The following is a 21,847-nucleotide window of genomic DNA, read 5'->3' as shown; positions in this document are numbered from 1 at the left end:
ACCACTTCACAGGGATTCAATGAGACAGTCTCTATAAATGGGCCACGGAATGTCTGGCACAAGGTAAATACTGAACAAATGTTAGTTGTAGTAACGACATCTGACATGGTCTGTCTTGTAAGTACATTCAGAAGTATTTAGGGTTTGCAGATCCCTCGTCTTTTCCCCATGGTGGGATCCAGCTCTGAGGGAGAAGGCTGGGCACAGCGGGCCCACGGTGGTGGAGAATGAAGCTATTACAGCAAGCAGGGGCAAAGGTGCCTGCAGGGCCAAGGGCTGCTCACCCATCTCCTGGTCCTCCTGCACCCGCCTCCTTTCGTCTGCACAGGCCTGCAGCCACCTTGCCTTGTCTTCTTGTTTTTTGGCACAAAACAAATAAACCTCGTCTGTGGTCCTACTGACGAGCTTGAAGGCATTTTTCACGCTGAGGTTACAGTCCTTGTCGCGCCCATCTCCCAGGTCCACAAGCTCCATCTCATCCATGTCCAGCCGGCCCTTGTAGTACAGCATGTCCCTGCGCAGCAAGTCCTTCTTGCAGGACACCAGCTGGTGGTCAAACAGGAAGAACATCCGCTGCTGGCTTTTGCCTTGCTTAGTGATTTTGGTCAGTTCCCCAGAATGAATCAATTCTGAGCTTCGGTCTAAGATATCCAGTCCCTGGAAGGATGAAAACACATCTTAAGATCTTCCAATTCTAGCACAGCTGTAGTCCTAGCTACTTAGGAAGCCAAGGTGGGAGGATAGTATGAGACCAGCCTGGGCAACACAGCAAGACCCCATCTCTACATAAAAATTTAAAAATTAACCAGGCATGGTGACACACACCTGTAGTCCTAGCTAGTTAGGAGGCTGAGGCAGGAGAATCCCCTGAGCCCAGGAGTTTGAGGCTGCAGTGAGTGGTGATCACATCAGTACACTCCAGCCTGAGGGGCAGAGCAAGACCCTTCTCTCTAGGGAAACAAAAAACAAAAAAAATCCCAATTTGGATTCCCTGAGGTGTTAGGATATAGAAGAGACTCCTAACAAAGAATCTTTCTCAGACTTTCAGTTACCTGAGACTGCCCACTACCTGTCCCCATTCACAGCTGGGCAGGGCCTCAAAGTTATTGTGTTAATAAACCTGGATTTATTGGTCTCCTGGTGCCTGAAATTTCTTCCTTTTCTTTGTTTTCCTACTCACTAGAAAACTGACAGTACCTCTGTGTTAGCTGAGGGGTCTTCCTTGCCTGAAGCCTCTGGTAAGCAGCATGCTGAATTAATGGAACCCAGTCAAGACTTGAAACAGCAGCTGACCTAAACAGAGCCTCGAAGAATGAGAGCGTGCAGGGTTATACGTAAGGAAGCATTCGTGTAGGGGTACAGGACCGTGATTACGGACCTGACATTATTGTGTTGAGTATATAGCAGCTCCCTGGAATCGCAACTTATTTAGAGTCATAGGAACAAAAGGCCAGACGGGAAACTGTCAGCAAGAAATTAACTTCTGACAAATTATCCCCTAAATGTCAGTGTCCAAAATCAAAAAGAAAAACATACTTTTACAATATTTAGGTTGAATCTAATCCAATGTTACTTTATGGTATTTGGTAGGACACTGGCCTTTGTTAAATAGGATTGGATTCTCCCTTAATCCCAGTCATACACAGTAGTTTTTGGAGACAAAAGAGCCTGACTCCAAAATAGTTCTTCTATTTACTTCCTTAGAGCAATTCTGTGCCCTAGATTCTTACAAAACAAGAGAGTTGGACTCAGTGTTCTCTGAGATCCTGCCCAAACTCCAGAAGTCTATAAGGCCCCTGAAGTTACGTGTTTCTCTCCAATGTTCACCACCTATAGCCTACTTCAGTTAAAAACCTAACTTCTTGCTCCAAACTTTCTCAGTCCTCTGGGAGAGTGAGTTCTGACCGATTAATAAATGTAAAATCAATGTAGCTTGGTCTACAAATCTGAATGGCATCTGCTTGCTGTTCTTAATTTAATGGCAGTAGAGCACAGTGGTGACCAGCATGGACTTTGAAGCCAGGGTGCCTGCTTGGGTTTGAATCCAGCTCTGCTACTTTCGAGCTGTGTGGTCTTGGGCAAGTTACTTAACCTTTCTGTGCTTCGGTTTTCCCATCTGTTAAATGGGCACAATAATAGTGCCTACTTCATAGGATGGTGGAAAGGATTAAATGAGTTCATATAGGTACAAATGGCTCAGATCAGTGCCATTCAGACACGTGGTAAACACACACAGGTGCTAGCTATTGTCACTATTTTTATAAATACAGAGAGAGAGAGAGAATTTGTTGGACCATTATTACAGGCATTGTATTTGTACTCTTTCCTTTTTTTTTTTTTTTTTTGAGACAGAGTCTTGCTCTGTCACCCAGACTAGAGTGCAGTGGCACGATCATGGCTCACTGCAGCCTCAACCTCCTAGGCTCAAGTGATCCTTCCAACTCAGCCTCCCGAGCAGCCAGGACTACATGTGTACGCCACCACGCCTGGCTGATTTTTTTTACTTTTTGTGGAGATGGGGTCTTGCCAGGTTGCCAGGCCAGCCTCAAACGCCTGGGCTCAAGCGATTCTCACACTTTGGCCTCCGAAAGTGCTGGGATTACAGGTGCGAGCCACTGTACCTGGCCTGTACTATCTTATAAAATGCTCACGGTAGCCTTTGAGGTAGGTAATATTTTTCTCCCCAATTTGTAAGTTAAAAAAATTAATCTTGCCCAGATCATACAGGATTCACATGTGGGCAGGGACTCCAGAGTCCCCCATACGTCTACTACTAAGTTATGTGGCTGCAAACGGAACATCCTCTGCGGTTCTCATGGAGCTCCCTCTACCAGGAGAGACAGAGGCTCCGCAATAAACTAACTGCAGAAACTCTTCAGACTTTATTTCTTACGGGGGTGGGTATAAAATAGTTGACTGTTAAATTCAACAATATGCCTCAAAACACATTTACCATTAATGGTATATATTACCATTAAAGCCAAGAATATAAGGTACTGACCACAGGATATTAAAGTGCGTCTGCACCAGATCAAAGGTGCAGGAGGGGCGAGTGGCGCGGGATCATGCGGGGTGCTTCCCACTTACCTCCCAGCCCACGATGGACACCTGCCAGCGAGCTATCTTGTCGATGCTCTCCAGCTTGCGCTTGCGCTCATTGATCAGACAGGCCACATTCTTCATGGCCTCATACGCTGCCTTTATGTTGCTGTAATCACTGCAAGATGGGAGGATAATTTTCATCACACAACATGCACCTTACAAAGGACTGGCAAAATAACCCACTGGGGCGCTTCTTCATATACAAATGCTCTAGACAAAGTGACATTTACATCGTAGCCGCTGTTTCCCTTTCTTGTTCCCCTGTGAATAGACTACAGTCTGCATAGGTTAAGGGAGCTGACGCAATGCAATTCGGAATTCTTTGGAATAAAAATGTTTTCACTCACTTCCCAGAAATCACAATGAATGACAGTGAATGCCACAAATAAATGTTAGTCACGGTGACAATGGGTGACTTTCATTAATACAGAGAGAACAGTCTTTATCATGGCTCTGATTCTCACACAACCAGTCTTGCTATATAAAGTACTTTAAAAATCACTAACCATTTTCAAAAGTGACTGTGTGCTCTGAGTCTTCATCTTTTATGCTGTTCGGGAAAGGACAGGAGAGGACAAGCGCCTGAAGTGGTGAGTTACGGAAATGGCAGTATGGCACTCGCCTCACCAACAGATCTTCCTTTCTGGTGCTTTCCGTCCACCACAGTGACGTCAAGCTAAAATGTTCTCCCCAGGAGGTCCCCGCTCCCAAGCCCACTAAAACTGTAGGCACCGGAAAAGCAGAAACTACAGTTTTAATCTACACACAGGCTAGCACAGAGCACGTCCAGTATCTGCAAGCTTCCCATTCAGGTTTTGCTCAGCGTTAATAATGCGGGGCCACGGAGACCAACCACCCAGCTAATGAGCTGTATTTTCCACTTTCCCATGGCAACTTACAAGACAGACAGGGCCGCTCATCACAGCCGGAATGAGTTAGAATCCTGCACAGCCATGGGAACGCCTTGCAAGCAGATTCTGTTGTCTATTTACCAAACACAGTTCAACCCAGCTCCTGGGAAGTCCCCAGACGCTGCCCACCGAGCAGACCCTGCCATCTTCAGAGAGGCCCATTGACACTCAGAAGTGGGGCAGAGGGCAGGAGCAAGAATGACACCAGGGGCTGCCAAAATAATGGGCACAGAGCCCCCAAAGAGGCCTCCAGCCATGAAGAAAGGGTGCAAAATCAGTTTTTCTGGACAAAACTGAATTGCAATGGTTTTTTAAAAATAATTTTTGCTTTGTTTTACTTAAGACTAGGAAATGGGCTTTCTGTCATGTTGACTAATTTTTATTTTGAAAAAACCAAAATCTGCAAATGTTCTTGGTGAAAAACGCCCTTAAAGGAAGAAAATCAACTACTGAAGAGTGAGGTATGGACTTCCGGACCCCGCATTCCCATCTCAGAATGTACTAAGCTGCCTGCCCACATCTTCCAAGAAGTCTTTGCTTCTTACCTTTCTTATTAATTGTCTTTGGCTCTGGCTCCTCATCATGCCGTCCAGACATTTTCTTAAAAATGTCTTTGAAAATTTGTAGAACATATTTACAATCACAATTTTTTTTTCTTCAATTTTGTGGCTTTCTTGACTTCCTTGTTTTTTTTTTCTACTGAACTTTTCTGATTTCTCCATCAGAAAAATATACAGCTCTCTCTTATCTGTCTCAATGAACTCCTTTTTCTAATTCCTTTAGTCCTAACTCTTTAGCTAACACCCATATCTAGTGTCTATTGTTCAGCGACCTGCTCTTATTCTTTACTTTCCAATCTAATTGTAAGAAGGTTCCCCCTGCACCACCCCCTTTTTTTTTTTTTTTTTTTTTTGTGACAAAGTCTCGCTCTGTCGCCCAGGTTGGAGTGCAATGGTGTGATCTCAGCTCACTACAACCTCTGCCTCCCGGGTTCAAGCGATTCTCGTGCCTCAGCCTCCCGAGTAGCTAGGATTACAGGCGCCCGTCACCATGCCCAGCTAATTTTTGCATTTTAGTAGAGATGGGATTTCACCATGTTGGTCAGGCTGGTCTCAAACTCCTGATCTCAGGTGATCCAGCCGCCTCAGTCTCCCAAAGTGGTGGGATTACAGACGTGAGCCACGGCGCCCGGCCAGAAAATTCCCTTTTTAAGTCTGTCTCTCCACAGGAGTTCAGAGGCAGAGAGTACAAAAGAATAATGATTCACTCTCCACTCCCTGCAGGGAGATATTTAGCTGCTAAACCCAGAACTGTTGTGGTTTGCCACAGAAATTTCCTCCTGGCACAATCCCTTCTGTCTTCCTCTTCTCATCAGGACCCTTTGAGATGACCCTCTCCAGAGCTGCAGCTGCAGTTAAAGACCTTGTGTCAGGGGCATGGACCTTGTTTCGATTCTCATCTAAAAGAGTCAGCTTTAGCCTAGACCCTTGTGCCCCTGGGTAGCCTGGCTTGAAGCCTGGCCCACAGCAGTTGTCCTGTGACTATCATGTCCCTGCTGGCCAGGTGAGAATCCAGAATGAGCCAAGCACTGCTACCCTGAGGTACCAAACAGCTGGGTGTGCTGTGATGACATCTTCCCGTGGCATGGAGAACGGGCATGCATATTCCCAGGCTGAATGGATGACATGCCTAATGCATAGCCACACAAAGGCTCTGTGCATGCACAAAATGATGGTTGGCTATTAAGGAAACAAAGGATAACTTCTGGCTCCCCTAGAAGAAATCATATGGCTAGGGAACAAGGGCCTGAGAGGAATTCAGAAACAACCAAGGCAGATGATAAAGACAGAGAGAATGTGTATGTTGTTGCTTTTTGCTCAGGAGAAGCTGAGATTCAAACAAGAGAAGGGTGAGTAACAAGAAGAGCTTAGTCAGGCACCAAGGAAGCTCAAAGGGAGACACAGCATTCAGGTAAGCGTGGAAGCAAGCCCTGTGCTTCCAGCAGGAGGGAACAGGGAAAAGACCAGAGAGTCGGCACCCTGGTGCCTACGAACGGCTCAGGGCCCAGCCGGCACCCAGTGCCCTGGTCTTCTCAGCTGCCCCATATGGATTCGCACCCTTGACAATCCATACCCTTTTACAGTTCAAGCTTGTGCGTGCCCTCAGCCCTTCTATGTTGCTAAGTAGCGACTGCTTAACAACAAGTCACTTTAGGTAAGTCACCATCAAGTAACGTTTCTGCCATAAAGAATCCTGCTCTGAGCTGAGCTGCTGTGCGTCAACCTCACGGGCACAGGACAGAACGAGAGTCATGGCTGTCCATTCACACTGGTCTGTTTCCCTCAGAAACGGTCTTTACTAACCACTGAGTACTCAAACGCACGTTTATAAAATACAGGTAAGCAATACAAGGAGTAACAATACAACAAAAGCCCCCGTACACTCATGGCACAGCTCACGAATGACCCTTGCGTCTTCACAGCTCCAGGAGTGGATATTCTGGAGCCTCTTCAATCACGTTATTTCAAGAGTTAATTGCACACATTCTAAACGGTCTGAAAACTTCTCCCACGGAGCGCCCAAAGTGTTAAGGCTGACACTGAAGCCCCCCATCACTGCTGGGGGTGAAGAGCTGCCTACAGGTAAGGGCAGCAGCACCCTCACCCCTCACCCGCCTCTCACCCGCGCCCCTCACCCGCCCCCCACCCGCCCCCCTCGCCCGCCCCTCACCCGCCCCTCGCCGGCCCCTCACCTGCACCCCTCACCCGCCCCTCGCCCGCCCCTCACCCGTGCTCCTGTGTGGTGTACTTGAGCCCCTCGCCCGCGCCTCACCCGTGCTCCTGTGTGGTGTACTTGAGCAGCTCGGCCAGCTGCAGCGGGTATTTGCAGATCTTCTGCACCGGTGTGAGCAGGAACCCGTCGATGGCGATGTCAATCATCTGCTGCAGCAGGCGGCAGGCTTCGAAGAAATGTCTGTACTTGCCCTGCTTCATGAGGTTGGCGAGCTCCAGGCAGGCGCCCGGGTGGTTGTTGCAGTACTCGGAATAGATGGCAAAGCCCTCTTGCTGGGAAGGAAAAGCACAGCTTCATCAGCTTCCGGGGTGCCTCTGGGGCATCCTCCCAGCCCTCTCTAAGGGACACTCCTAGAAAGGAGGAAGATGGACTACTGCAAGAAGGACAGGGCATGAAATCCGCTGGCGCCCGAGCTGCCCTGCCACGGTTTCCACAAGCGTTATCTGGCCGGCAGGAAGGGGTGCTTCGGCAGGCTCCTGAGGCGGTTGGGGACGAGGCTGCCCTGGGACTCAGCACGCTGGTCTCCTTCTAGCCTCCCTCGCACTCATCCTGGCAGGTGGGTAGCAGGGCCTCTAACGTCCCCCTCCTGCAAATTTTTTCAACTCAGCTGAAAACCATGTATGCAGTTTTGATGGTTGCTTATCCTTTGCGGTTTAAAACTGTCTTGTCAGGTTTTCCTCAAAAATGCCCATTTCAACACACCTCTCTTCCCATTTCTCTGCTGTCACCCTGGCTGGGCCTGCCACGACCCCTTCCCTGGTGGTAGCAGTACTCCCCCGTCCTCACTGTGGGACTTGCCTTCCTCAGGCCACCACCCGGCCTCCAGCCTGTCCTAAGGCGGCTCCTGCAGGAACCTTCTGTACAGGCCACACAAGGAGGCCTGTGACAATGTCCCAAATATGCCCAGGTCACACATGGGGCCCAGCCTCCAGCTGACTGACTGAACACAAAAACATGACGCCCAGCCACTTAAAATCTATCTACCCCAGAGGACTCTAGACAGCTACTGAGCCCAGCACCCAGGAAGTGAAGGTGTGGTGAGGCTGTCATTGTTATTATTATTACTCTTACCGTTCCTTAGCTATTTGGGCTGGGACTAAAATCTTCCTCTGAAATCTTCTAGCAGTAAGTAGTAATAGTCAATCATAAGTTAAAAAATGATAAATGCATGTTATCACAGGAAGGTTCTGAGGCAGTTACAGTATCACAAGCACGTGTCCTGGAGCCACATGCCCGGGTCTGCCTTCACAGCTGCCTCTTACTGGTATGTGGCCTTGGGTTACTTACTCTCTGGGCCTCAGTTTCCTCAACTAGAAAGAGAGAGATAATCATATCTACCTCATAGCAATACACAAGCCAATATAAGAAAACCTTGGAAACAGTGCCTGAAACGTAATAGACACTTACTGGATATTACTAGGAAGGAGTCCATAGTTCTTATGGCATAACCCTTAGAAATTTTTAAAAAGTAATTACTCCAGATGTAACCCCCTAATTCCAGACTACATAAAAGGGTTTTGAAGAAATGAATTTGGGACATTTAGACAAGATTATACAGATTTCGTTTATATGATAAGCATATAAGATAGAAGAAACATCTCCTTTTTATGGAAGATTCATCTAGCAAACAAACAATAAAGCTAAAGAGACTCCTGTTGTTCGTGGAGATGCACGTCAAAATTATGTCACCAGATGTTATTAATAATGAAGTAAAGGGTGGCGCACATTTTGAAGAAAGCAAGATCCTATTTCACTCAAGTGAGGTTCCTCTTTGTTGTACTGTTTCTCAAGGTCTTTCAGGAACTTTCTTTGGAATTTGTAAATATCTTCAATGTTTCCAAAAATAGTGGCTAGCTGCGCAACAGTGAACATTCCCGTGTGCTTGCGGCACTGTCGGAGATAGCCCTGCAAAATACAGAAGCAATGGCTTTCATTTGGAGATCCAAATAAATTATTTGACTAGTACAGCTTTTGTAGGCCTAAAACCATGATCTTAGAATGGATTTAATTAAAGAAAATTAGTTTAACCTCTATGAGTCTCTGATGAGGTCATCGTACTTCCATGACTGCAACTTGCCATAGGTGTTTTAAAATAAAAAGAAAGCAAAAAGGCTCATGCCGTTGGATTTAGGATCCAATAAACCATGTAATGTTTCCAGAAACAAGTTTCAAATACCAGAGCTCAAAAATTGGTGTCGTCACATGTTTTTCCAAACTCTTCAGATAATCATTCTCCCAACCCTAATTCCATTTCACAGCCTAGGTGACTTGTCAAATGCAGAATGTCACTGCTTGTTGAACAGCCCACGCAGCTCTGTGCACTGTCCATCAGGGCAAGGATTCCTCTTACTCGAGGATTCCACCAGCACCGCCTTTCTATGGCCAGCACCAATCTGTAGGTCTTTAATCTGAGGCTTGCACTAATTATCTATGTGCAACACCATGGCTACACTATGGCTTGGGTAGGAGCTAGTGGGATAAGAAGAAAAGGCTGTACATACATGTAGCAGCTAACTCAAAAAAAGTTATCATGACATTCAATAGAATGAACTGACCATGGAGTACAACACATACCAATGACTGCTTGGTAGGAATTTTAACAGGAAAACAATATAATGTAATAGTTCAGAAAAGGACAGGTTCTGGGGCAGACTGCCTGGGTTTAAATCCAACCCCACCACTTAACTTCTCTGTGCCTTGGTCTCCCCATCTGCAATGCGGGTTAACAGGACCTGCCCAGTGAGAATGCTGTGGTAGCCAGGTTAATCCAGGTAAGGGGTGGTAACAGTCAATGCTCAATAATCATGGGCAGTTCCTCTTATTTCCCTAAATACCACCGCAGAACTGCTTCTTTCGCCACACACTCACACAGAATGAGATGGCTGGCACAGAGAAGCTAAACACTGGCCTGTCCACATGGCTGGCGAATCTGATGAGAGAACGGGCAGTTCTCTGACTTCAACTTGTCTTCAGCACTGAATGGTCAGCGTTGAATGGATAGTGCAGATATCAGCATTTATAGCTAGAAGAGCCACAGTGAGCAGACAGGGCGAACAGCAGTGTAGTGTGATGCTCGTACACAATCCATAAAAGCACAAAATACCACAGGAAGACAAAACCCTTTCAGGTGCACCTCTACTAATGACAAGCTCTCTGAAATCAGGATAAGACTGCAAAATAAAATTTATTGCCAAGTAGAATAGCATGATGCTAGAATATAGCCTCTGATATCACCAGTATAAAACTCACATTTTTCCCATCTGTGTCTAAATGACTCAGGGTCTCGTCTGTGAGGTGGTGATTAGATGCAATGGGTTGCAGACAGTAACAAACCTTTGACTCTTTGTAAAATCAAGTGAGCATGTGCCTTCTATGAAAGCCATCCTTTTCAAATAATCTCAGGAATTAGGTCCTGACAGAGATAGTTGCAGAGTGCACTTAAGAGAGGGGCTCGGCACACTGGCTCACGCCTCTAATCCCAGCACTTTGAGAAACCAAGGCAGGAAAATTGCTTCAGTCCATGAGTTCGTGACCAGCCTCGACAACACAGTGAGACCCTGTCTGTATATAAAATTTAGAAAATTAGCTGGGTGTGGTGATGCATGCCTGTAGTCCTAGCTACTCAGGAGGCTGAGGAGGGAGGATTGCTTAAAGCCCAGGAGTTTGAGGCTGCAGTGAGCTATGATCATGCCACTGTACTCAGTCTAGGTGACAGGGCAAGACCCTATCTCTAAGAAAAGCCTTGCCTCTGAAAAGAGACCCTGACTCTAAAAAACCTCCAGCAACAGCTAGGACAGCCGCAGAACTCAGACTTAGCAGTGCAGACAGCAGGGGCGGAGAAACGAGCAGTGGGTAAGTGTGTACATGTGGGAGTCTGATGGAGGAGTAGGGGGTGGAGGTGGGGAGAAAGCCCAGGCACCTCATGCAACCTCGTAATGTGACCCTCAGTGAGGTCCCAGCCTGGCATCCCACCTCGCAGATGTCCCTGAGGTGTTTGATGTACACCCGCTCAGTGTCCATGATCTCCCGGATGACGTTGGTCCGCATCTGCTGCTTGTTCTCGCAATGTCTGTGGCGGCTCTGGCTGGCCTCCTCGTCCTGCTCCTCGCTGCGGGTGCTGATGGAGTTCTCCGACAGCTCTTCCTGATTCACTCGCAACTGCAACCCACACACGGGGGACAGGTGACTTGGGGCAAGGGAGGGCAGCACGGAACAGAGGCAGGAGACCTCCCAGGTTCCTATTTTCCTGTGACCTGTTGAGAAGGCGGCCTGGCCCTCGCCTGAGTCTCATGGCCTCAGCAGGGCTGCAGCTGTGCCAGCAGGCACAAGGACCACAGAGAAACACCGAGCAACTCGCTTGCCTTCCGTTAACATTTTGGCTGCGACCCAGCCTGATTTCTTACAGGTGTGACTTGCATGTCAGCTAACCATTACAAAAGAGCTGACCTGATGAAAGGCGAGTTCTGACCCGAAAGGATCCTGCAGCCCCCACAGACACTTTGGAAAAGCTGCAAGCGCCCCACACTTACTCTGACGAAGCTCGCGGGGAACAAGCGCCCCCCGCTTACTCTGACGAAGCTGCAAGCGCCCCGCACTTACTCTGACGAAGCTCGCGGGGAACCAGGCCTCCTTGTCCTCACTGCGGCCCCACCACCAGTCCTTGTTGGAAGCTTCCAGAACCTGGATGACATCCCCGGCTTTGAAGCCCAGTTCCTGGTCGTCCATGGTCACATGGTCCCACAGGGCTTCTGCGCAGACCACGTTGCCATCACTGATCAGCTGGAAGGAGACAGTGGGGTGTGCTCAGCATAGAGCACGCGTGGGCGGGAGGGTGAGGGAGCTGCTAGGTGCACTCTCAGGGTGACACTGGTATCCTCTCACTTGGATATGCTGGTGGCATTTGGTCCACACTGACTATGTGACTAGTTACACAAAGAGAACCCAGGAGAACAGACTGGGGAAAAACGAAGTCAGGAGGGGCATCTCTACCTGCTTTTAAAGAAGGCCCTTATACCGGGCGCGGTGGCTCACACCTATAATCCCAGCACTTTGGGAGGCCGAGGCAGGTGGATCACCTGAGGTCAAGAATTCAAGACCAGCCCAACCAAGATTGTGAAACCCCATCTCTACTAAAAATACAAAAATTAGCCAGGCGTGGTGGTGGGCTCCTATAATCCCAGCTACTCAGGAGGCTGAGGCTGGAGAATCGCTTGAACTTAGGAGGCGGAGGTTGTAGTGAGTGGAGATCATGCCAATGCACTCCAGCCTGGGTGATAAGAGCAAAACTCTTGTTTCCAAAAAAAAAAAAAATTAGCCAGGTGTCCTGGCACATGTCTGTAATCACAGGTACTCAGGAGGCTGAGGCAGGACAACTGCTTGCACCTGGAGAGCAGAGGTGCAGTGAGCCGAGATTACATCACTGCACTCTAGCCTGGGCAACAAGAGCAAAATGCAAGAAAAAAGGGAGGGAGGGAAGGAGGAAGGCAGGAAGGCAGGCAAGCCCCTTTAAAAAAAAAAAAAAAGTGTAAGTTGCTCACTTAGCAGCAGGTCAGTTATCTAGCAAACTTCAATTCTGAAATATTTGCTCCAAAAATGGTTTCTGGCAACCATACTAGATGTCACAGAGCCAAGCTTACTAAAGTTATGCACATATGCTACTGGAAGTCTGTCCCTCACATCTCCCTCCCGTGTGGATCATTCATACTTTATTCACAATGCAAGTAAGCTTTGCATCTAACTTTACACTTTACAGCAATTAAAGAGAACACAGCATGATCCTGAGATCGTTAACAATTAAACAGGAACAAATGTGGCTCCTCCAGCCACCGGTCACGGGAGCAGGTGATTCCACACATCTCCTTAGCGGCCAACAATACACATCACTGGCGATCTCGGTAGAGAGACTGACTCACTGAGGAGTTACGCTCCACACGTTCTGCTCAAGAACGCCAAAAGCTGGAGGTACCTTCCAGAATGATCTCCTAAAAAAAAAGCTACAGCTGCAGGGTGGCCAAAGGAACACCAGATTTGGAGGGAGAAATACACGGGTACCTCCAGCTCTGCCATTCGCCATCAAGTAATTAGACATGTTTCCTCAGAGCGTTGATGAAAATGTGGATAATAACCATGATGTCCGCTTCTTAGATCAGTTGTGAGAATGATACGAGATATCGGAAGGGAGGGTATTCTTTCATCAAATGGAAAGCACTGGCCGAACACGGACGGGGAGCTGCTCTTCTTTACCTAAAAAGATGAGCTGCCTCTACCCCGGAAGCTTAATCCCACCCATTTTCCTGGACGAGGTCAGAGAATCACAGTGTTGTTCTTTCTTTATTTTTGAGATGGAGTCTTGCTCTTTCGCCTAGGCTGGAGTGCAGTGGTGTGCTCTCGGCTCACTGCAACCTCCGCCTCCCAGCTTCAAGCAATTCTCCCTGCCTCAGCCTCCCAAGTAGCCGGGTTTACAGGTGCGCACCATCACGCCTACCTAATTTTCTGTTATTTTTAGTAGAGACAGGGTTTCACTATGTTGGCCAGGCTGGTCTTGAACTCTTGACCACAAATGATCCACCCTCCTCGGCCTCCCAAAGTGAATCACAGTGTTGTTTTAATCAGAGTTCCAGGCTTTTGGACATGCTTAGTAAAGAAGAACTACAGAACAAAGTCAGAAGTGGTTGTGGACCCTGAAAATCAGGTATCCCGTATCCACCACTGTCATGTGGAATTCCAGTACCTCATTGATGGCCAGCTGCTCCCCGCCGGGCTGCAGGTACCGAGGGCTCGCCTGGCAGAGGTCCTCATAGCTCAAGTCCTCCTCACTACCGTTGTCATCCACTAAGGCAGACGGCTCAGTACCTCCATCTGAAGAAACTAAAACATACAAAATACAAAAGGCATGATTTAAAAGACACAGCTAACAAGATTTTTTCATATGATGAAAAAATTTGGTAATATACTCCCAAGGGAAGGTAATCATCTTAGAATAAGAAACTGCTAGAAAATGTTTACATTACTCCAAAGTTGAGAGCTGCAGTTCAGTGTGACATTAAGTGAGAGGTGGAATGTTAAAGAGTGTATTGCCAACACAATACCATTTGCAGAGTGAAGACCATCAGGGCACTATGTGTAATTTACTTGGAAGTCTGTGCTCCACCCTGGATATTAACAGCATAAATACAGATAACAACGCTTCCAAGCAATGTGCTGGGAAGTCTGAGGAGGTAAAGAAGATGAAAAAGATGATCCGATATTCTGCTTCCATCCTTTATCTGCAAGGCAGTACTACCAAAACCAGTACATCCCAACAGTGTCTCGAGTAGAAATGTGCCATCATTCTTACTCTCCATACATATCTGAAAGGCTCGGAACTCAAAATATGAGAATGAGGAATTATATAGTACTTTTACCAGAAAAGAGAGAGAAAGACATATATATACATGTGTGTGTGTGTGTGTGTGTGTGTGTGTATATATATATATATATTTTTTTTTTTTCCCCCCAAGACGGAGTCCCGCTCTGTCGCCCAGGCTGGAGTGCAGTGGTGCGATCTCGGCTCACTGCAAGTTCCACCTCTCCGGTTCCCGACATTCTCCTGCCTCAGCCTCCCGAGTACCTGGGACTACAGGCGCCCGCCACCACACCCGGCTAATTTTTTGTATTTTTAGTAGAGACGGGGTTTCACCATGTTAGCCAGGATGAGCTCAATCTCCTGACCTCATAATCCACCTGCCTTGGCCTCCCAAAGTGCTGGGATTACAGGCGTGAGCCACTGCGCCTGGCCAAGAGAGATCTTTTAAGGACGGTGCAGCTTTTTAGATTGGCCACCCTGGTAGTCAGATTTTCTTTCTTGGGACAATGAACCACGCTCGGCAAAGCCAACAATCTGTCACAGAGCAGTGTCTTCTTTCAGACTCATGGCCTCAGCCCTCTTGTGCAAGTTCAGGGATGTCCCCATCACTATTTTTCCACTTGATCTTAGCCAAAAGGCCGAGAAGCGACGCATCACTATTTTTTCCAGTGGAACAACTGTCAGGTGCTGGGGACAATGACCTTTGTCCTTAAGGGGATGCAATAAAACCCGAATACTCTATTGAGGAATTTTGCATCGATGTTCATCAGGGATATTGGTCTAAAATTCTCTTTTATTGTTGTGTCTCTGCCAGGCTTTGGTATCAGGATGATGTTGGCCTCATAAAATGAGTTAGGGAGGAGTCCCTCTTTTTCTATTGATTGGAATAGTTTCAGAAAGAATGGTACCAGCTCCTCCTTGTACCTCTGGTAGAATTCGACTGTGAATCCGTCTGGTCCTGGACTTTTTTTGGTTGGTAAGTTATTAATTATTGCCTCAATTTCAGAGCCTGTTATTGGTCTATTCAGGGATTCAACTTCTTCCTGGCTTAGTCTTGGGAGAGTGTATGTGTCCAGGAATTTATCCAATTCTTCTAGATTTTCTAGTTTACTTGAGTAGACATATTTATAGTATTCTCTGATGGTAGTTTGTATTTCTGTGGGATCGCTGGTGATATCCCCTTTATCATTTTTTATTGCATCTATTTGATTCTTCTCTCTTTTCTTCTTTATTAGTCTTGCTAGCGGTCTATCAATTTTGTTGATCTTTTCAAAAAAAAACCAGCTCCTGGATTCACTGATTTTTGCAAGGCTGGTTCAACATATGCAAATCAATAAACATAATCCAGCATATAAATAGAACCAACGACAAAAACCACAGGATTATCTCAATAGATGCAGAAAAGACCTTTGACAAAATTCAACAACGCTTCATGCTAAAAACTCTCATTAAATTAGGTATTGATGGGACGTATCTCAAAATAATAAGAGCCATTTATGACAAACCCACATCCGATATCATACTGAATGGACAAAAACTGGAAGCATTCCCTTTGAAAACTGGCACAAGACAGGGATGCCCTCTCTCACAACTCCTATTCAACATAGTGTTGGAAGTTCTGGCCAAGGTTATCAGACAGGAGAAAGAAATAAAGGATATTCAATTAGGAAAAGAGGAAGTCATATTGTCCCTGTTAGCAGATGACATGACTGTGTATCTAGAAAACCCCATGGTCTCATCCCAAAATCTCCTTAAGCTGATAAGCAACTTCAGCAAAGTCTCAGGATACAAAATCAATGTGCAAAAATCACAAGCATTCCTATACACCAATAACAGCAAACAGAGAGCCAAATCATGAGTGAACTCCCATTCACAATTGCTTCAAAGAGAATAAAATACCTAGGAATCCAACTTACAACGGATGTGGAAGGACCTCTTCCAGGAGAACTACAAACCACTGCTCAACGAAATAAAAGAGGATACAAACAAATGGAAGAATATTCCATGCTCATGGATAGGAAGAATCAATATCGTGAAAATGGCTATACTGCCCAAAGTAATTTATAGATTCAATGCCATCCCCATCAAGCTACCAATGACTTCCTTCACAGAATTGGAAAAACTACTTTAAAGTTCATATGGAACCAAAAAAGAGCCCACATTGCCAAGACAATCCTAAGCCAAAAGACCAAAGCTGGAGGCATCACGCTACCTGACTTCAAACTATACTACAAGGCTACAGTAACCAAAACAGCATGGTACTGGTACCAAAACAGAGATATAGACCAATGGAACAGAATAGAGCCCTCAGAAATAATACCACACACGTACAACTATCTGGTCTTTGACAAACCTGACAAAAACCAGAAATGGGGAAAGGATTCCCTATTTAACAAATGTTGCTGGGAAAACTGGCTAGCCATCTGTGGAAAGCTGAAACTGGATCCCTTCCTTACACCTTATACAAAAATTAATTCAAGATGGATTAAAGACTTAAATGTTAGACCTAAAACCATAGAAACCCTAGAAGAAAACCTAGGCTATAATACCATTCAGGATATAGCATGGGCAAGGACTTCATGTCTAAAACACCAAAAGCAATGGCAACAAAAGCCCAAATTGACAAATGGGATCAATTAAACTAAAGAGCTCTTGCACAGCAAAAGAAACTACCATCAGAGTGAACAGGCAACCTACAGAATGGGAGAAAATTTTTGCAATCTACTCATCTGACAAAGGGCTAATATCCAGAATCTACAAAGAACTCAAACAAATTTACAAGAAAAAAACAATCCCATCAAAAAGTGGGCAAAGGATATGAACAGACGCTTCTCAAAAGAAGACATTTATGCAGCCAACAGACACATGAAAAAATGCTCATCATCACTGGCTATCAGAGAAATGCAAATCAAAACCACAATGAGATACCATCTCACACCAGTTAGAATGGTGATCATTAACAAGTCAGGAAACAACAGGTGCTGGAGAGGATGTGGAGAAACAGGAACACTTTTACACTGTTGGTGGGACTGTAAACTAGTTCAGCCATTCTGGAAGACAGTGTGGCTATTCCTCAAGGATCTAGAACTAGAAATACCATTTGACCCAGCCATCCCATTACTGGGTATATACCCAAAGGATTACAAATCATGCTGCTGTAAAGACACATGCACATGTATGTTTATTGTGGCACTATTCACAATAGGAAAGACTTGGAACCAACCCAAATGTCCATCAGTGACAGACTGGATTAAGAAAATGCGGCACATATACACCATGGAATACTATGCAGCCATAAAAAATGATGAGTTCATGTCCTTTGTAGGGACATGGATGAAGACGGAAACCATCATTCTCAGCAAACTATCACAAGGACAGAAAACCAAACACTGCATATTATCACTCATAGGTGGGAATTAACAATGAGTTCACTTGGACACAGGAAGGGGAACATCATACATGGGGCCTGTTGTGGGGTGGGGGTAGCGGTGAGGCATAGCATTAGGAGATATACCTAAAGTAAATGACAAGTTAATGGGTGCAGCACACCAACATGGCACATGTATACATATGTAGCAAACCTGCATGTTGTGCACATGTACCCTAGAACTTAAAAATATAAAAAAAAAAAAAAAAAAAACAACAACCCAAATACTGATGACTGCAGCCAGGAAGTGGAAATATAATAAGGAGAGTCCGAAGCAAGTGGCAGGATTTTAAAGAGAAAGGGACCCTCCTCAGCCAGGGAAAGGCTTCCTTGAAGGCCACTCAGAACAGAGTGACGGCTCCTGATTGCAAACCGAAGGTGGCTGATGCGAAGCACATGCTCCACGGACCCCCAGCACATCTCACGGAAGACGAGACTGCAAAGATTGGGGGCACACAGAAGGGCCTCACAGGCTGGAGTTCATCCCGGGCTGCTCTGCCAGGGTTCGGAGGAAGGAAGCCACAGGACCTAAGCAGAGTCCCCTCATACAGCAGAAAGAGAGGAGGTTTTAGGATCACGGAGGCTGCTCTGAATTCTGGTCCTGCCCTTCTGTGGGCATGGGACCTAAACCAAGTGACCTCATTTATCTGAGCTTCGTGTCCTTTTCGAAGAATCAGGCGACAGAATGCATGTGACACTCTCAGCCTCCTTGACCATAGCTGGAACTCCACAGAGAGTTGAAGGTGTCCCGCCCGCTGAGGGCTGGGCTAATGACAGACTTTGCTAGGACGTGGAGGAAGAGCTGTTGGCGCAGAGCCTGGGGCCAGGGAAGCCAGCTGGGGAGAACACAGTTAGTGGGAGTGGGCGGCAACAGGAGCGGCCCCAGGAAATGGCATCAGGAACTGAGATCCATGTCGGGAGATCAAGTTCATGCCCGCAGCAAGAGATAGGGTCAAGGACGTTTTGGAAAAATTCCAAGTTCCCTGGAGATTTAACAAAAAGCAGAAGTCTGAGGGAGAAGCCGGTGTGCTGGGAAGGACAGAGGGAAGGACAGAGGGAAGGACAGAAGCTGGCTGAAGGTTGCCCTGGGATGGTGCTCCTTGGACTTGCTTTTCTCAGGGACTTGGCAAATCCATGTTTCTAGTTACTTGACTAGAAAAGGATGGGCCTGGTTTCTGACTGAAGAGTTCTTTCTTGGGGAGATGTTTTAAATTCAGATCAATGCAACCTGTATTTTCTATGCACAGCTCATCTTATCCGCACTGGCCATGTGCCAGGTGTTCAGCAGACACACGTCCAGCCCCAGACCCCCACCCCCGACCACCATGCTTGGCCTCCTGCTTCCCTCACGCCTCTCCTCCTCTCCCCTCATCATTTCAGCCACACTGCTGTCAGAAGCAACCGATTCTGTAAATAGAGCCCAGGAATCTGACACTAAAACAATCATAAACATGGAAAAAGATCCATAATAACGGGGGTGATCAACACTGCAGAAGTAGTATTTCACACACCAGCATTTTAGGTCTTTCTTGCCAAGCAGAGACAGAGCTGTGATGACGAGGAGTTCAAGCTCATGCACTCACGATGCACGGAGCTCCTGAAGCAGGACAGAGGGAAAGCAGGAAGGTGTGCACACGCCACCAGCGGCCTCTCCCAGCCCGGCCCCAGCCCCTCTCTGAGACTGTGCTCAGGCCACCTCCCACCTGGCAGCCCCAGTCCTGTAAGCCTGAGCTCTGGACACAGCACCTCTCAGTGGTGCCCACGGAGCTGGGTCTGCTCACGGGCCCCAGCTTTCCAATTCCTTCCCCCTCTGCCAGGGGTGCCCGTCTCAGAGAATCCCCCACATCCCAGCCATCATCACCTCCTCTGCAGAACCCTCCTGTGATTCCAGGCGAGCCAGCTGCTTACATCCGTGACAGCACACACCACAGTGAGGCATGGCACATGGGTCTGCACCTGTACCCTAGCCGTGAAACCACCCAGACAGGTGCACCGGACACCGCAACAGCCAGGGAACCTTGGACCAGCTGACAATGGAAGCTGGGGGGAGCTCTCGGCATGCACCAAGTCAGGGTTCCAGGCTCTGAGAGCATGGTGCCAGTTACCCTCTACCCACCTCCACTCCCCTGCCTGGGCCCATCCCCAGTCTTGGTCAGGAAAGGTCAGGGCCTGTGTCTGGGAGGAAAAGTGAGCTGTCTTAAGAGACCAAGAGACAGGGGTGGGGGAGGAGTAAATTCCTGGGCCTGAGCACAAAGCAAGGGGCAGAAGAAAGCACTCCACAGCCTTGGTGTTGCCTTCTGGGCTCCAGCTTTCTTATCTGCTCATTAAAGGAGAGGGGACGGCTATCGGGGGCATGGCAGGGCCTGGTGCCTCCGGAGAAGGGAGTGCATCCTGGGAGCACGGGTGGGTGGGCAGCAGGGAGCCAGCTATGCTTGTGGGAATCCATGTCTGTCTTGCTGGGGGTCATGTGTGGATCTGTGTCTATCTTGCTGGGGGTGTGGCTGGAGGTCCCGAGAAAGCCAGACCTGTGCTGTCTGAGAAACACATTAGAGCCTGCACAATGCGTGGTGACTGATTTTAAATGTAACTTCTGCTTCCTATGCTAGGTCAAGGTGCGTACGGGCAGAGAGCAGGAGGTCACCTAGTCTAGTATGTTCTGCTGGTGTGTGTTTGGGGGTTGGTTGGGGGATGCCTTGAGGAAGGCATCATATTTTTCATACATGAGTATGTCTCAGACTCCAAGGGAAACAGCACTTAAGACAAAAGCCTTCTCTAATCCTGGAGCGGCTGCCCAGACCACGAGGCCCAAGAACTGTGCTGCTTACTGGCTGAGATATCCTGATGCTCCTGGGTTAGGAGAATATACACAAACCCTGCGTGTCTAATGCCTAAAGCAGTAGGAATCTTCCAATTTTGCAAGCACTGATCTGGCACTGTCTGGTACCAACAGCATTTTTCCTTATCAGTTTAAACCATGGTTGAGAAAAAAAAAAAAAAAAAAAAAAAAAGTGAATCTCAGTAAAATAAAGGCACTGCGGCTTCCCACCCAGAGCAAAGCTCTGAAAACGACACTTTCTCCTCGAAGAACTGAACCGTGTTTTCCAAGGGAGAATTCTTTACCATGATGTAGCTGTTGCTGTGAAAATCAGTAAAGAAAGAAAAAAAGCAGGTTGTATTGTATTCATGCATAAATCCACAATTAACAGGAGTCTATTGGAAAGTGTTAGAGCTTTACAGGAGGTACCAGGAGAAAACCCTCTGGACAGAGACATGGACTGGAAATACTGACAGCTCTCTGAGTTTTTCATGAACACTTAGCAAAACAGCTCTGCCGGGGGCAGTGGCGCGCACCTGTAGTCCCAGCTACTTGGGAGGCTGAGGCGGGAGGATGGCTTGAGCCTAGGATTTCCAGTCTGCAATGAGCTCTGACTGTACCACTACACTCCAGCCTGGGCAAGAGAGCAAGACTTTGTCTCGAAAGAAAAAAAGTAAAGAACAAAAGACAACTCTGGCGGAGGTTAATCACAGGAGAGGTTTCAACAGCCACTGTTTCGACATCACGGATTAGCAGTCAGCGACACTGCGGAAGTATGACGGCTCGAGGCGCTCATGCGTCGGCTGACTCAGTCCTGGCAGGTGAGGGGGGCAGAGGCCAGGGGCAAGAGTCTCGCAACACGGACGAGGGAAGGGCACGGCGCCTGGAGTGAAAATTCCCGGGTCAATGTCCTTGCTTCACTAACTTCCTAACTAAATGACCTTGGTGCAAGTCACTTCAGCTCCTTCAGCTTCAGTCTTCCCATCTGTAAAGCAGGCATTAGCCTGTATGTTTTACCTGTTCAGAGGTTATTCTTCTGCCTCTCACATCCCACGACCAGATCATCCCACTGGCAGATCTGACTCTAGGTCCTGAAGGCGTCCAGAATCTGGCTACCTCTTACCCCTCTCCCACCACTCAAGCCTGGGTCCCCTCCCACCGCTTAAGCCTGGGTTCCCACCCAGCTTCGGGCTCCCTCGAGCAGCCTCTCCTGGTCTCCCTGCTGCCACCACTGCTGGCAGCCGAAGCTGCCAGAGCGATGCTGGCAAACCATTCCTAGACTGGATTGTGTCACTCCTCTGCTCAGAATCATCCACAGGGGAGAGAGCCAAAATTCGTGAGACCCCTCCCCAGATACACTGTGCCTCCCGCCCCTCTCCAACCAATGGCTCCTGGCTGCAGACACCGCAGGCACTCCTTGCCCAGGGCCACTGTTCGTGTGCCTGACAGCTCTC

At 47.5% G+C, this 21,847-nt stretch overlaps 1 protein-coding gene across 8 annotated transcripts in view; it reads right to left on the bottom strand.

Moving 5' to 3' along the window:
• Positions 1–21,847, bottom strand: part of SPATA13 (spermatogenesis associated 13) — a 322,746-nt gene that overhangs the window by 9,686 nt on the left and 291,213 nt on the right. For 7 of the 8 annotated variants that reach the window (XM_050767081.1, XM_050767080.1, XM_050767083.1 and 4 more), the window contains 7 exons: positions 13,537–13,673; positions 11,406–11,585; positions 10,779–10,964; positions 8,532–8,711; positions 6,846–7,078; positions 3,088–3,217; positions 285–657 (listed from right to left, as the gene is read on the bottom strand). In XM_050767081.1, coding sequence (XP_050623038.1) covers positions 285–657; positions 3,088–3,217; positions 6,846–7,078; positions 8,532–8,711; positions 10,779–10,964; positions 11,406–11,585; positions 13,537–13,673 — 1,419 coding nt within the window. Of the gene's footprint in view, positions 1–284; positions 658–3,087; positions 3,218–6,845; positions 7,079–8,531; positions 8,712–10,778; positions 10,965–11,335; positions 11,352–11,405; positions 11,586–13,536; positions 13,674–21,847 lie in introns of those variants that run through there. The other variant, XM_050767086.1, reaches the window with a different exon arrangement.

This window comes from Macaca thibetana, chromosome 17 (genome assembly GCF_024542745.1).
Source record: "Macaca thibetana thibetana isolate TM-01 chromosome 17, ASM2454274v1, whole genome shotgun sequence".
NCBI classification, from domain to species: domain Eukaryota; kingdom Metazoa; phylum Chordata; class Mammalia; order Primates; family Cercopithecidae; genus Macaca; species Macaca thibetana.
Note: the sequence above shows the minus strand (reverse complement) of the source record. Positions and strands in the feature narration are given on the sequence as shown.